Source organism: Solenopsis invicta, chromosome 8, assembly GCF_016802725.1.
Source record: "Solenopsis invicta isolate M01_SB chromosome 8, UNIL_Sinv_3.0, whole genome shotgun sequence".
Taxonomy (NCBI): Eukaryota; Metazoa; Arthropoda; class Insecta; order Hymenoptera; family Formicidae; genus Solenopsis; species Solenopsis invicta.
Window position 1 is genome coordinate 19,446,025 of NC_052671.1, and position 17,470 is coordinate 19,463,494.

The window sequence follows — 17,470 nt, forward strand, 5'->3', positions numbered from 1 at the left end:
TATAAATACGCAGTGACATTTATATTAAGAAATTACTACTATAGGAAACATATTTGTACATTACATATGCACAATTAATGTTTTCAACAAAATATCAATTTAATAACAAGATGTTACGATAACCGTTGGGTCAGCTGTCAGAATAAATTTATTACCATGTTCATATGATAAGAACTTTTATGGTAACATATTGATAATATCGATAATTTATGCGATGATATGAAAAAGATTGAATATGTTGATAAAGTAGAATTCAAGCATATCAAATTATGTCTATTTGACATTATCGCGTTTATATCAATTAAATTACCGATTTACATTTTTAATAGTTAAAAATGTAAATAAATAATTGATATTATCGATATGTTACCATAAAAGTTCTTATCATATGAACATGGTAATGAATTTATTTTGACAGCTAACCCAACGGCTATCGTAACATCTTGTTATTAAATTGATATTTTGTTGAAAACATTAATTGTGCATATGTAATGTAATATGTGTCCTATAGTAGTAATTTCTTAATATAAATGTCACTACGTATTTATATAACAATCTTAATATCAAGAGGTACCCTTGTGGTACCTTTGTCATGTCACCATGCCTGAGCGCGCGAAATGTCAGCTCAGTGATTCGTAAATTTTAATCGCGAATAATTTGAAAACCATTATACCCTCGACATTTTTGTATTAGGATTTTTTTCTTAGAATTTTCCAAAGAATTCGCTCTTAAAATGGGATGCGAGCTTTCTGGGACACCCTGTATATATATATATATATATATATATATATATAAAATATATAATATATATATCTATATATCTATATATATCTATGTGTGCGTGCGTGCGTGTGTGTGTATTTATTTATTTATTCACAAAAATGTTTAATATGTACCTATATTCACAAAAAAATAAAAACATTAGATATGTATATGATTTTATAGCATTTTACATCCTTTATAACTTCTCTATTTCAGCAGATCTGAATTCAGCAAATAGTTATATCTGATTAGATCTCTCAGATCTGGCCAGATAGAGACAAATTGCATGTCTGGCCAGATCTGATAAACCAGATATAATCATATCTCGGCAGATGTATTCCTTTTTTCCCGGGTATATCTATTTGATTTACAGAATCATATCTGTTTACATGATTCTGTGAATCAAATACATGTATACAATAAAATTTGATTTAATTATAATTTATAAAATTCTGTAATTTCAGATTAAAATGAATTTAACAAGTGAGTGCTGGCACCACCGTTAGGCGGCCACGCCGCGGAAGATCTTCTCGTGAGTCGAATGCAGCCACAGGCGTTATATCTAGGCGCCACCGCGGCCGACTTCCCAGCTCATAACTTCAGTGAGACTTTTAGAAGCTGCTTGTTGCAACCTCGAGACGAATACTCGCTCTCATTCTTTTCAAATGTGACGTGTGTGTGGAATGCTGTTCCACATAAATTTTTATAATTTTACATGTAAATAACAATTTGTATTGTTATTTAATCTTGTATAAAAATTAAATATTTAATTCAAATTTAATCTTTTTTTTAATCCTTTTTAACGAAAAGGATACAAGAAATATTTTATTGCAAATTAAACATTTATTAAACATGTATTTTATATTAATGCATTCTGTTTTAATAAATCTATCTGGGTTCCGATTTTATTTTCAATCTGTCTTAACACCGTATTTTTGGTGCAGATATCTCGATCAATTCGGATTACTTTTTTTTTTAATCGCACATTTTCGGCAAGGTTAATATTACTTTTACTAATAAATATTATTTTTTACTAAATAAAGTCCTAATCGCGTAATATAAAATAATATCCAAACAACGTCTATAAAAGTCCTTTTTATGTCCTGCCGAGACGTCCATTTGGCGCCCAAAGGCGGTACATTATACGTCCAAAGGACGTCTCCTAGACGTCTGAAAGACACAATTGGTATGTCTCTGGACGTCAAGATATGTCGGACCGCGACGCCCATTAGACCTCCAAAGGACGTCCTTGTGTTGCGCAGGTTCTCATTCTGTTCAATTCTTCTAAAAGATTCTGCAGTCAAATTTTTGCAAGAAATTTGTATATATATCTGCTGCAAGATTTGCAAAATTCTTGCACCAGACTATTAGTATAATCTTAAAATAGATTAAAAAAAGATTAAATTTGAATTAAACATTTAATTTATGCACAAGATTAAATTACAATACAAATTGTTATTTACATGTAAAAATATAAAATTTTATGTGGGACAGCGTTTCACACAAACATGTTTGAAAAGAATGAGAGCAAGTATTCGTCTCAAGGTTATAACAAGCAGTTCCTATACAGGGTGATTCAAAATAACATACTGGTCTCGAAGCTGGCATATTCGTAAACGAATTCTGAGACGATTTTTCCTTTTGCAAAAATTTGCCCAGAGCTTAGTTTTCAAATTACAAAAAAAAATTTGCGTATAACGGGTCGGATACAAGTGGTAGACAGGAGCAACAAAACAGAGTGTAACAATGTCGTTTATAAATTAAATTGTAATGACTGTAATGCTTCATATGTAGGATAAACACAAAGACAATTAAAAACAAGAATTAAAAAACACATGAATAACATCAAACTTGAATCATCCAAAATATCCGTTGTTAGTGAACATAGATTACAACAAAACCATTCTTTTAATTGGGATACTGTTAAGATCCTTGACTTTGAACCCAATTACTATAAACGATTGATTTCCGAAATGATATATCCCTAGTAGCATTTTTTGCAGGATAGAATCTGCGTGCAGTTAATTGCAGTAGAATTGAGTCAGATGTGCAGAAGATTATTCCCAAAAGAGCCATGCTGGCAGATTGCTAGCAGACTGCTTCAATAATGCACTGTACTTGTATATGAACTGTTTACAAAAACTTGATACAAATATTGAGCTATCTTGAAGCAGATTCTTCCCGCAACTGCAATCTATAAACAGTCTAGCAAGTTCTTCAGCAGAATGACATAAGATTCTTTTAACAGAAGTAGCGTGCAGATCTTGTGCAAATATTGCACAAATATGATCAACAAATTTCTGTAAGTTTCTTACAACAAAAATGACGCGCAGATCTGGCGCAAATATTGCACAAATACGATCTGCAGATTTCTGCAAGTTTCTTACAATGGAAATGACGCGCAAATCTTGTGCAGATATTGTACAGATTCTGCTTCATCAGCGGCAGAAAGATCTGCTGCAAAGTTTATAACAATTAAGGAATGAAATAAATTTAACAAGTAAGTGCTGGTGCCACCGCTAGGTGGCCACGCCGCGGGCGACTGTCCAATTCATACTTCAGTGAGCTCTTATATATATATATATATATATGTGTGTGTGTGTGTGTGTGTGTGTGTGTGTGTGTGTGTGTGTGTGTGCGCGCGTGCATGTGTGTGTATATAAGCTTTTTAAGACGAAAACTCGCTCTCATTCTTTTTAAATGTGATGTTTGTGTGGAACGCTGTTCCACATAAAATTTTATATTTTTACATGTAAATAACAATTTGTATTGTTATTTAATCTTGTACATAAATGAAATGTTTAATTCAAATTTAATCTTTTTTAAATCCATTTTAAGGCTACACTAAAATATTCTGGTAAAAGAATTTTACAAATCTTACAGCAGATATATATACAAATTTCTTGCAATTTGACTGCAGAATCTTTCAAGAATCTATTGTAAGATTTACAGCAGATACATTCAAGTTTCTTGCAAGAATTTGCTAACAGATACGTGCAAGTTTCTTGCAAGAATTTTACTGCAGAATTTTTCAGAAGAATTGAACAGAATGAGGAAGCAGATCATAACGTCCTGTTGGCAGAATCTTTCAAGAATCTGCTGCAAGCAGATTTACGGCAGTCTTGCAGAAAATTGCTACTAGGGAATATAATAAAATCTCTGAGAATTCCCAGATTTTCCAAGAATTTTATTAAAGATAAGATTTGATAGAAAATTTTTAATAGAGTTTTAGAATAAATTTATTTTATTTATTATTTAGTTCTTTAATATCGTATAAAATCATATAATCACAATGAAAAGCCACTTAGACTTTGAACATTAAATTTCAGAAAATAAAAATAATATGAAGTAAATATAACGATCTCTGTCTGTAATATGGATTTAACTCATTAGAAATACATAATTCAAAAAGTAAAACACACAACACCAATTTAGAGCGACATAATAGCTTTTACTGTCAATAAGTTTTTTTTTATTAAAACTCACAAATCACGTAGATATGTATATATTTATTGCTAATCGATTTTACATCATCAAGAAAAAATGATCAAAGAAACAATTTTATCAGAAAAAGAGAAATAGAATTTAAAAAACCCCGCAGAATCCTTATGGAAAATGGCTTTCGACGGATTTTCTGAAACTGTGCTATATGATAGTTCTTGATGTGTAGATCAAAAGTGTCAATGGGCACAAGGTCTGAAAAATTATAGTTTTTGAGTTACAGTCGTTCAAAGTTGGCGTATAAGGCTGCAGTAGTGATCACATAAAGTTTTTGAGAAAGATACAATTCAAACATATTTTTATGACACATAATAAGTGAACATTAATAAGATTCATCAACATAACGAAATGTAAAAAGATGTAAAAATAAATATACATGTAACACATAAATAAACATATGTATATATTATATATTATACATATAATTGTAAAAAGTTTATAAATATGTACGTATGCAAGTAGGAAAATATATACAAGCATAATTATGTATGTACAAAGCTTTATATACCACTTTATGTGATCACTACTGCAACCTTATACTACAAAATCGCCCACTTTGAACGACTGTAACTCAAAAACTATAATTTTTCAGACCTTGTGCCCATTGACACTTTTGATCTACACATCAAGAACTATCATATAGCACAGTTTTTCAGAAAATTCCGTCGAAAGCCATTTTCCATAAGGATTCTGCGGAGTCTTTTAAAAATAAAGTCCTAAAAATTGTTCAGAATATAACAATAAAATCTTAAAAATCTATGATTTTAAAGGATAAAAAAATTTTCGATTGTTCCAGTAGCAAACACTTTAATTATACAAAGTCTATAAAACATAATACACATCAAACACCTAATATATTTAATTCCGCTAATCTGTACTGTCGCGTTTGAATATTTCTGACAAGAACAATATTAAACTTTTTGTTAATCATTTCGAGTAATGAAGGTAATGTAATATATCCCATGCCGATACCTTTTGCTTGGCTAAACGAAAAGTCCCCCAGTGTTATAAATCCTATAACTTCTCTATCGCAGGAATAACGAACTTCTGTACATTTTGGAAGATACATTTCTGACATTTTTACTGAATGATCAGTTATAATTTTACGATGTGATGAAATAGTAACGCGTTTACTTTCGTTCAACTTGCCGATAGATTCTTCTTCCAATAGCTTTAACGCGTTATTCTTCAACGCTCGATTCAATCGAACTCTTTGTCGTCTTAGTCGTTTTAACAGCATCAAATGATTTTTTCGTAATGTCTTACGAACTTTTTCATTCGGATCGTTATGACATTTCTCTACAGGCCCAAGGCATTTCTTATCATTTTCAAATTTCATTAAATCTTCGGTTGTCGGCATGCATATGATAGCAAATTTCTTCGGCGATCCTTTTCCTATCATAGATATTTGAACGCATATCAGACAATTTTTATAATCGTTTAAATTTGTAAAATCGGATTGCGTATTTTGGGCAAGTAATTTTGTATTTTTATTTTGGACAAAACAAATATTCGCTTGCAAATGTAATAAAAGTTCCTGATTTCTTAAAATGTAAAAATTTTCATTGCCTGACCAATCTTTCGTCAAATTTTTCCAGTCACAGAAAAACGGGCTACAAATTCCAAGTTTAACAAAATTAACTCTTCTATTTGGTGGATAACAAAAATATTTGTTAGTCAATTCCTTTTTTGTAAGCAGTGCCTCTCTCATGTAGGCAGGACTGTCAGGATCAATAATATCGGATGCATTTGAATTCAAACTTTCAAAAATTATCGATCTTGATTCTCGAAGTGCACCTACTCTTGCACATTGCATTATAAATGCAAGCCAAAATGGCATCGCCCATCTGCCTGGTACAATAACATCTACACCAGAACCAAAACCTGTCAACATATACATTATTACGTTTTTAGTTATAAATTAAAACAAAAAAAAAAACTTAAATAGAAATATCTTAAATAAGAGACTATGTAATAAATTTTTTTTATGTATAATTCTAATTTCTTAAATATTTAATAGAGAACTTTGATCAATATGTGAAAACACAATATAAACAATCGAAATACCTTATCAGTCATAATTAGATCTTAGAGCTAATATTTATTGTGTGACTTTATATATCTTTTCAAGTTCACAAAACTAATTATTTCTTAAATATTTTTAAATTATTTTTTACTTTAAAAGAATTGTTGAACTTTTTCAACAGTTTCATAATTTAGAAAGAAAACTGATACATAATAAATTTTGTATAGCATGCGTTTTTCAGGAAATGTGAATATTTATAGTTTTTTTAATCAAACCGTATAAATTTTTATAATTGTAATTTAGTTTTTTAAAATTATTTTATTAAAGTGTTTTTATGAAAAATCAGATAAAAAAATAAATATATTTGTAAAATAATTTCATATTCTATATTAAAATAAAATCGCACGCATGCACGCACGCACACACATGTGTGTGTGCGTGCGTGCGTGTGTATATGTATATATGTATATGTGTATATATACAGGGTGATTCAGAATAACCATATGTCTTTGAAGAGACACATTTTTGAGGTTATTCTAAAACAACTTTTCCTTTGGCAAAAACTTGCCCAAAACACACTTTTTAAATAATAAAAGGAAATAGTTATCCAATAACCGGGCGCGTATAGCGCTAAGGCAGGGCCGGCGCAACTCACTGTTCCATACGGGTGATTACGTGAGGCGATCGCAGTGATAAGCTGACAGCTAGAACACTGCTTTTCTTCCCTTTCCCTTTTCTCTCACTCTCTCTCCCGCTCTTTCAAAGCCTCTATCCCATTCTCATTCTTTTCTTATTTATTTATTAATCCATACACTAACACTAAAATAATGCTAGAATTAAAAACAATATTTAATTATTTGATGTCTTGCTTTTAATAATTCTGTACGTGTAAAAAAAATATTTTTTTTAGTCAAAAATACTATATTTAAAATGCGTGATTAAAAAATAAAAATACAGAGTGAGAGAGAAAGAGAAAGAGACGAGTTCGATCAAATTTGAACGTGTATACTCACTTATCATCCTGCACAGCAATCAGCTTTATCTTTACAAAGACAGAATATCCATATTAAACTCAAGATTTTCCTCTTTTCTTTTTAAATCACATCACTTGTCACATTCACTGCAATCATTCTTTTGATTGAAAATTACTAACGTATCACTTTATACAAATCACTATCGTCAATTACTATTAGTCACTACTAATTACGGTAATACTAAAGGAGACGGTCCAACTCACCGATTTAGCTGAAATTTCAGTATTTTGTTTAGTTTCATACGAACAGTAAGAATCTAAAAGAAAAAATCGTCGCTCTCAAACAGGAAAAGTTATGAAGTGTAAAAGACCAACATTTGTGAGGTTAGGAAATCTGTCACACTGACTGCTGACGACATAGAGGGACATTGAGAACGTGTAAGTGAGGTATAGTAAGTCACGTGACAACTATGTGATTGGTAAATACGAAATAAAACACAATTTACAATTTCTCTCTTTTTCCGTAATCCTTTATCCTCTATTGTATTGGTTCATCTTATCATCTTATCATCAAGATGCAACTGCACGAGTTTTTAGCGGTAACGCACAATAAAAAAGAGCTTATTGACTTTTTGATTTTACATAACTTAATAAATAGTGATATAACGTGTCCACGGTGCAATAGTACAGTACCAATAAATAGAGAAAAGCTTTTATTTTATTGCCATAAAGGATATTATGAAAAAATAAACATAAAAAAAAGTAAAAAAACAATGTGACATTAAAGCAAGTGCAAAAATTAATACGTGGTTCGGCAATTCCAAATTGAGCTTGGAAACGGTATGCAGATTGACTGCATATTATATTATGTTGAGATCTCCACATCAATTTTTAAGTACCGAACTGCAAATTTCTGAGCATTCGGTAGTGGATCGGATATCGTTTTGCCGAGAAATAAGTTTAGTATTATATATTTATTAATATATTGTATATAACATATTTATGCAAAATTTAATATTAAAAATGATAGGTTTGCATCAATTGGGCTGAAAGAAATTCGACGAAACTTGGAGGACCCAACATAATAGTGGAAATTGACGAGGCTAAAATCGGGAAAAGAAAAAATAACTATGGCCGAATCATTGAGGGTAAATGGATCTTTGGTGGATATGAAAAAGATACAAAAAAAATCTTTCTTGTACCAGTGCCAGATCGCACACAAGGAACTCTTCTGCAATTAATAAAGGAGTGAATCTTGCCTGGAACGACAATAATGTCAGATTGTTGGAAGTCCTACAACTGTTTAAACAGTGAAGGCTTCCAACATCTGACAGTTAATCATTCGATGAACTTTGTCGATCCAGATACTGGTAAATACAGACATTTTAAATATGTAGTTAACAAATTCATATGTTAACTACATATTTAAAATGTCTATATTTTTATATATTTATGTTTAGTGATATTTCCTATATCACAAAACATAAATATATAAAAATATTATTTTATTAACAGGAGCCCACACTCAGCATATTGAACGCGTTTGGAGAGAAGTAAGAACAAATATCCCTCGATTTGGAACACGCACTGCTCATTTAGAGGGATATTTAACTGAATTCCTTTTCAAACGCGTTCATAAATATGAAGAACGATTATCCGCTTTCTTTCGTGCGATTGCAGAATTGTATCCACTAAAGATCTGCAACGAAGGCATTTTGGAGACTGAAATGCGTACCTAATTTAAAGTTTATTTTTTTATTAAAGCATGTTATATATCTATACATTAAGATGTTAAGTATATTGTTTATACACACACGCACGCACGCACGCACGCACGCACGCACGCACGCACGCACGCACGCACGCACGCACGCACGCACGCACGCACGCACGCACGCACGCACGCACGCACGCACGCACGCACGCACGCACGCACGCACGCACGCACGCACGCACGCACGCACGCACGCACGCACGCACGCACGCACGCACGCACGCACGCACGCACGCACGCACGCACGCACGCACGCACGCACGCACGCACGCACGCACGCACGCACGCACGCACGCACGCACGCACGCACGCACGCACGCACGCACGCACGCACGCACGCACGCACGCACGCACGCACGCACGCACGCACGCACGCACGCACGCACGCACGCACGCACGCACGCACGCACGCACGCACGCACGCACGCACGCACGCACGCACGCACGCACGCACGCACGCACGCACGCACGCACGCACGCACGCACGCACGCACGCACGCACGCACGCACGCACGCACGCGCACGCACGCACGCACGCACGCACGCACGCACGCACGCACGCACGCACGCACGCACGCACGCACGCACGCACGCACGCACGCACGCACGCACGCACGCACGCACGCACGCACGCACATGTATACAGGGTGACCCATTTTAACTTAGGCAGCCAAATAACTCGAAAAATAAGCACACTACGAAAAAATGTTTAGAATCAAAATTTCGTCATTTTGAGGGGGACGTACAATGACGTTAAAATCAGCCCCCCTACCCCTCTCCCTGGGCGGTGAGGGGGGGCAAGTTTAAAATCTTAAATAGGAACCTCTATTTTTTATTGCATATTCGGAATCTTTGGCTAAAAATACATACAATTTGTCTGAAACATTTTTCTCGATTCATGATAGATGGCGCTGTAATCGACGAATTCAATTTCTTCGATTTCTCTTACTGAGAAACCATGCTTACGATTCTGCAATAAATTAACAATAAAAATACCACGTTTTCATTGTTAATACTCGAAATTAGTCTTAAAACAAACTTCTCATTATTTTTTATTACTCATTAATTACTTCTCAAGAAACTGCTTTTAGCTACGGGTTACGCCGTATAAATATATATATATATATATATATATATATATATATATATATATATATATATATACAGGGTGATTCAGAACGACCCATGTGTCCCTGCAAAGACGTGTTCTTGAGTAAATTCTGAGACAATTTTTCCTCTACGAAAATTTTGTCCGACGCTTACTTTTTGAATTGCAAGAGGATAAAGTTAGCAAATCATGGGCCGCGTACACATGGTAGACAGAGGCGGCGCAACTCACCGTCCGACGCGGGCGCTTACGCGGGGCACCCTTGCGATCACTGTTTGACAATTATACTACCGCACGAAAGCATAAAACACATAAGCATATGCGCGCATACACACACACACACACACACACACACACACACACACACACACACACACACACACACACACACACACACACACACACACACACACACACACACACACACACACACACACACACACACACACACACACCTCTATCTCTGTCTGTCACTTACCTTGTAAAGATTCGACGTTTTTACTGTTGCTACTTGAATGAATTTCACGATCGTGGAAAAGTAACATAAAGACCCCTCACGTTCTTGTGTGACAAATTAACGTCGAGAAATACATTAAGTTTGTTACTCCTAAAAATTGAATCGCAAAACTTGTTACAATTTCACGGATTTACTCACACACTTGATGGATAGCACAAGAACAGCACAAGAAGTTTGCAAACGATTCTATTATTTTATTATTATTAATCAGTATTAATAGTTAATTTTAAGTCGAATAATTACTCGACTTGAAATCACTTGAAATAAGAACGCGCAACATACACAACCCAACTTGATTTGACGCGAAGACTACTGGCGCCTGTAAACCGCGGGAACGCTTGTCGCGCGGCAAAAAATGACGCGGGGCCGCGGGAACGCGGGAACGTTTGCGCGGCAAGCGTTCCCGTGTCCCCGCGTCGCACTTTATCGCGCAGCAAGCGTTTCCGCGTCCAATGTGCAGGACCCATATGCTCGATGACAACAATCAACCAGATTGAGGTTCTGAGAATCAATACAATCTGATTTATCGGTCTCCTGTAATGTGATGCAAGATGATAAGTCAAGCTGCGACTGACTTCATGAGCGCGTGAATGACTTTGCAGCATTTATAATGCCAATGAACCAACGCTTGCTTGTAGCTTGTAGAGTACTGTAGCGAATGTCACAAGGTTTCAAATGTCATAATTATTTTTTACAATATTTACTGATATTGTAAAAAATATTGAATAAATTATAATTATTTAATTTTGATGTTAAATTTAATATTAATATTAAATGTAACTTTTTTCTTTATTTGTGAACTAAATTATTTGCGAAAACGGGTTGTTCCATGAAATGAAATATTTGGTTGCCCTGAAAAGGGCAGATCAATAATTATTTGATTGCTCTGAAAAGAACAGATTATTTTGTAACGTCTATTTTTTTTTATAATAAATGTTCAAAATGTCCGCCTTCCATTGTGATGCATGCTCTCATTCGTCTCAATAAATTTGTCTGTATTCTCTCCATAACTGCATCCTCGATGGACCAAACGGCATAATGAAGCTTGTCATTTAGTTCTTCAATTTCCTCGGGAAGTTGCCTGTACATTTTTTCCTTGCAGTATCCCCACAAGAAAAAATCTAATGGGTTAAGGTCTGGGGATCTTGCGGGCCAGCGTATCGGGCCATATCGACCTATCCAACGTCCGGGAAATTGTTGGTTTAAAAAATTTGTAACGATTCTGGCGTTATGTGGACCAGCACCGTCTTGTTGAAATATTATTTTATTTCGATTTAAGAGCGGTACTTCTTCTAGAAAATCTGGTAGATTTTCTGTTAGAAATTCCACATATGAAGCGCCATTTAGCGTTTCTGGCAGAATTACTGGACCCAAGATTGTTGTTCCCATAATCCCAGCCCAGACGTTCAATTTCCAACGAACTTGAAAATTTCTCAGCCGCGTCACTCGCGGATTCTCGTCGTTCCATACGTGCATATTGTGCGAGTTCAGAACTCCTTCTCGTGTAAACAGCGATTCATCGCTAAATATTACATAAGAAAGAAGTTCTGGATCTTCGTCAACTCTTTTTAGAAAGAAGAGTTGACGAAGCAAAATCTCATTCTCTGAGGATAATCTTCTTCTCGTAGGTGTTGCACGCGGCTGTAATGATAGGCGTGCAATTTTTCTTCTTTCAAGATTCGCTGTACGCAGGAATCGAAGGATAATTGATTCACGGCTCAATCGTTCCTCCCTATTTATCTGTGCTTCGAGGTCAACGCTCCCTACTCCGTTTCTCGTGACCACTCAGCTTCTGCGTGTCGCAGAGCGGATTGGCCGCGGGGAGCGGAGTGGGGAGCGTTGACCCCACGCGAAGACCGATAAATACAGTGGAACGATCGATCCATAAATCAATATTTCTTCGATTACTATTCTAATAGAAGCGAATAATATAAGAAAAGCAAAGTAGATGGCAGCGTACACTATGGAAAAATATTATGATATGCTCATGGCACTTGGTGAGTGTCACGGGCAATATTATGTTGCTGCAAGAAGATACTCCGAGCTGTATCCGTACAGACCAAGACACCCATTGCCAAATGTTATACGGGAGGCAGTGCAAAGACTACACGAAACCGGAAGCGTCTTACCAAAAAAGAATGACACTGGTAGACAACGTTACGCAAGAAACGTTCGAAATGAAGAAACGGTACTTCGTGCTTTATGCAAGAACCGGAAATAAGTATTCGGGACATTGCTCGACAACACGAATTGTCATATTCTACCGTACAGCGAATCTTGAAAGAAGAAAAATTGCACGCCTATCATTACAGCCGCGTGCAACACCTATGAGAAGAAGATTATCCTCAGAGAATGAGATTTTGCGAGGACTTTCTAAGAAGAGTTGACGAAGATTCAGAACTTCTTTCTTATGTAATATTTAGCGATGAATCGCTGTTTACACGAGAAGGAGTTCTGAATTCGCACAATATGCACGTATGGAACGACGAGAATCCGCGAGTGACGCGGCTGAGAAATTTTCAAGTTCGTTGGAAATTGAACGTCTGGGCTGGGATTATGGGAACAACAATCTTGGGTCCAGTAATTCTGCCAGAAACGCTAAATGGCGCTTCATATGTGGAATTTCTAACAGAAAATCTACCAGATTTTCTAGAAGAAGTACCGCTCTTAAATCGAAATAAAATAATATTTCAACAAGACGGTGCTGGTCCACATAACGCCAGAATCGTTACAAATTTTTTAAACCAACAATTTCCCGGACGTTGGATAGGTCGATATGGCCCGATACGCTGGCCCGCAAGATCCCCAGACCTTAACCCATTAGATTTTTTCTTGTGGGGATACTGCAAGGAAAACATGTACAGGCAACTTCCCGAGGAAATTGAAGAACTAAATGACAAGCTTCATTATGCCGTTTGGTCCATCGAGGATGCAGTTATGGAGAGAATACAGACAAATTTATTGAGACGAATGAGAGCATGCATCACAATGGAAGGCGGACATTTTGAACATTTATTATAAAAAAAATAGACGTTACAAAATAATCTGTTCTTTTCAGAGCAATCAAATAATTATTGATCTGCCCTTTTCAGGGCAACCAAATATTTCATTTCATGGAACAACCCGTTTTCGCAAATAATTTAGTTCACAAATAAAGAAAAAAGTTACATTTAATATTAATATTAAATTTAACATCAAAATTAAATAATTATAATTTATTCAATATTTTTTACAATATCAGTAAATATTGTAAAAAATAATTATGACATTTGAAACCTTGTGACATTCGCTACAGTACTCTACAAGCTACAAGCAAGCATTGGTTCATTGGCATTATAAATGCTGCAAAGTCATTCACGCGCTCATGAAGTCAGTCGCAGCTTGACTTATCATCTTGCATCACATTACAGGAGACCGATAAATCAGATTGTATTGATTCTCAGAACCTCAATCTGGTTGATTGTTGTCATCGAGCATATGGGTCCTGCACATTGGACGCGGAAACGCTTGCTGCGCGATAAAGTGCGACGCGGGGACACGGGAACGCTTGCCGCGCAAACGTTCCCGCGTTCCCGCGGCCCCGCGTCATTTTTTGCCGCGCGACAAGCGTTCCCGCGGTTTACAGGCGCCAGTAGTCTTCGCGTCAAATCAGGTTGGGTTGTGTATGTTGCGCGTTCTTATTTCAAGTGATTTCAAGTCGAGTAATTATTCGACTTAAAATTAACTATTAATACTGATTAATAATAATAAAATAATAGAATCGTTTGCAAACTTCTTGTGCTGTTCTTGTGCTATCCATCAAGTGTGTGAGTAAATCCGTGAAATTGTAACAAGTTTTGCGATTCAATTTTTAGGAGTAACAAACTTAATGTATTTCTCGACGTTAATTTGTCACACAAGAACGTGAGGGGTCTTTATGTTACTTTTCCACGATCGTGAAATTCATTCAAGTAGCAACAGTAAAAACGTCGAATCTTTACAAGGTAAGTGACAGACAGAGATAGAGGTGTGTGTGTGTGTGTGTGTGTGTGTGTGTGTGTATGCGCGCATATGCTTATGTGTTTTATGCTTTCGTGCGGTAGTATAATTGTCAAACAGTGATCGCAAGGGTGCCCCGCGTAAGCGCCCGCGTCGGACGGTGAGTTGCGCCGCCTCTGTCTACCATGTGTACGCGGCCCATGATTTGCTAACTTTATCCTCTTGCAATTCAAAAAGTAAGCGTCGGACAAAATTTTCGTAGAGGAAAAATCGTCTCAGAATTTACTCAAGAACACGTCTTTGCAGGGACACATGGGTTGTTCTGAATCACCCTGTATATATATATGTGTTTATATATGTGCATACCGTCATCTGCATATCGTTTCGAAGGTCAATTTGGAATTGCCGAACCACGTATAAATTTTTGCACTTGCTTTAAAGTCACATTGTTTTTTACTTTTTTCTTATGTTTATTTTTCTCATAATATCTTTTACGGCAATAAAATAAAATCTTTTCTTTATTCATTGTTACTGTATTATTGCACTGTGTGCACATATTATATCACTATTTATTAAATTATGTAAAATTAAAAAGTCAATAAGCTGTTTTTTATACATCTCTGTATCATATAAATTAAAATAAATATTAATTTTTAAACATTTATATAATTTTTGTGTTTTTAAGGCAGGCATCTTGTGTTTTTAATTCTCAACTTCAAAAACACAAAAATGTTAAATTGCAGCAGGCAACAGATGTTTGCTTTACAGCAAAATAAATTTTTATTTTAATTTACATGATACAGGGAACTTTTCACGCGGAGCGAGGTCCACCCCCATCCCACTTGTTCCACTCCCGCCCTCCCTCCCCCACCCCCGCGCCGCGCGGGGTGGGGGAGGGAGGGCGGAGTGGAACAAGTGGGATGGGGTGGACCTCGCTCCGCGTGAAAAGTTCCCTGTATCATGTAAATAAAAATAAAAATTTATTTTGCTGTAAAGCAGACATGGCGTGGGGGTAAGGGAGGGGAGGGCGGGGTGGAACAGGTGGGATGGGAGTGGACCTCGCTCCGCGTGAAAAGTCCCCTGTATCATGTAAATAAAAATAAAAATTTATTTTACTGTAAAGCAGACATCTGTTGCCTGCTTCAATTTAACATTTTTGTGTTTTTGAAGTTGAAAATTAAAAACACAAGATGAACAGTCCATGGGGAAATTTTCTAAATTGAAAAGTCACCACTTTATACATACTCGCAGTTTACGATTAATGTAACGACTAGATTTTATTGGTCGTTACGTTAATCATAAACTGTAAGTATGTAGAAAGATAGCGACTTCTTAGTTTGGAAAATTTCCCTATAGACAGAATCAAATTCCATGGGTGTACGTCTGTATATCATGCTTCGTTTCCATGGCGGCGGAGGGGGAGGGGTCGGCCTGAGTGGAAAGTCACAAACTTACACGTTCTCAATGTCTCTCTTGGTCCCTCTTTGCCGTCAGTGACAGATTTCCTAACCTCACAAATGTTAGTCTTTTACACTTTATAACTTTTTTCCTGCTTGAGAGCGACGATTTTTTCTTTTAGATTCTTATTGTACGTATGAAACTAAACAAAATACTAAAATTTCAGCTAAATCGGTGAGTAGGATCGTCTCCTTCAGTATTACCCTAATTACAAGTGAGAATTACTAAAAAAAAAAACACGTGTTTACATGACGAACACACGACACGTGTTTACAACAAAGAGGTTAGGTTAGGTTATATCCTCTTTGCTTCACGAATAAGCAGTTTTATTGTTCGCGGTATCACTGCGTAATCAACGTTCTAAAAATTAGAACGCGATAATTACAAATTAAAAATACTGTTGCGCCTGTGACCATGAACTTGAAGATTTCACAGTCATCTCGGACGAGCCCTCAAACGTGAGGCCTCAGACGAGCCCTTGCACTCGCGGGTCCTCGCGGCGCGTTCACGACTCACGTTTCTCGAGCGACTGTCTCTTGTCTCATACCAAACTCACAAGGGGAGGATCAGTTGTGTCACCCTGGGATTTTGATCCCAATTTTTTTAGTTATTCCGGAAACGAAAAAAAAGTTTACGTTTCCCGGCGTTTGATCGAATAGGCCTTAGTTTCAAAATAATAAATTTGTGAAAATTGGCCATACCGCGGCGCGCGATATGAGCCTTCCCGGTAACTGTTCTCCCAACCAGTGCAGTCGGCTCCGTGCGTTAGGTGCTTGCTTCACAATCGAAAGATCCAGGTTCGCTCCCGGATGTGTGCAATATTTTTTTTTTTTTTTTAATAAGTGTATTTATTTATCTTGGTGATATTGATATAGTATGCAAATTTCTAAAATAGAAAATTTAATTTAATATCACTTTCTAAACATTAATTTAAATTTGATTTGAAGGGAATTTGAATTCAAGTAATAATATTTGAAATAATAAATAAGTAATAATAATAATATATATAAATTATTTGAAATGGATAATATATAAAAGAAACGTATCTAAATTTTCAAATTGTTTAAATTTAACACTGGTATTCTTTTTCCACGAATAATTTTAAAAACTAGAATTTTAAAATACTGTTAATATTATTTCCAATTAAATTTTAAATTAAACAATTTGAAAATTTAAATATGTTGCCTTTATATGTTATCCATTTCAAATAACTTATATATTATTGTTATTATTACCTATTTATTATTTCAAATATTATTACTTGAATTCAAATTAAATTTAAATTAATGTTTAGAAAGTGATAGTAAATTAAATTTTCTATTTTAGAAATTTGCATACTATATCAATATTATCAAGATAAATAAATATACTTA

At 35.5% G+C, this 17,470-nt stretch overlaps 1 protein-coding gene across 3 annotated transcripts in view; it reads right to left on the reverse strand.

The window, feature by feature from the left end:
- Nucleotides 1–5,050: 5,050 nt before the first annotated feature.
- The window catches only part of LOC105203365 (ribonucleases P/MRP protein subunit POP1), a 29,289-nt gene continuing 16,869 nt past the window's right edge, over nt 5,051–17,470 (reverse strand). For all 3 annotated transcript variants that reach the window (XM_039452436.1, XM_039452435.1, XM_039452437.1), the window contains one exon: nt 5,051–6,147. In XM_039452436.1, coding sequence (XP_039308370.1) covers nt 5,105–6,147 — 1,043 coding nt within the window. In that variant the 3' untranslated portion in view covers nt 5,051–5,104. The remainder of the gene's footprint in view (nt 6,148–17,470) is intronic.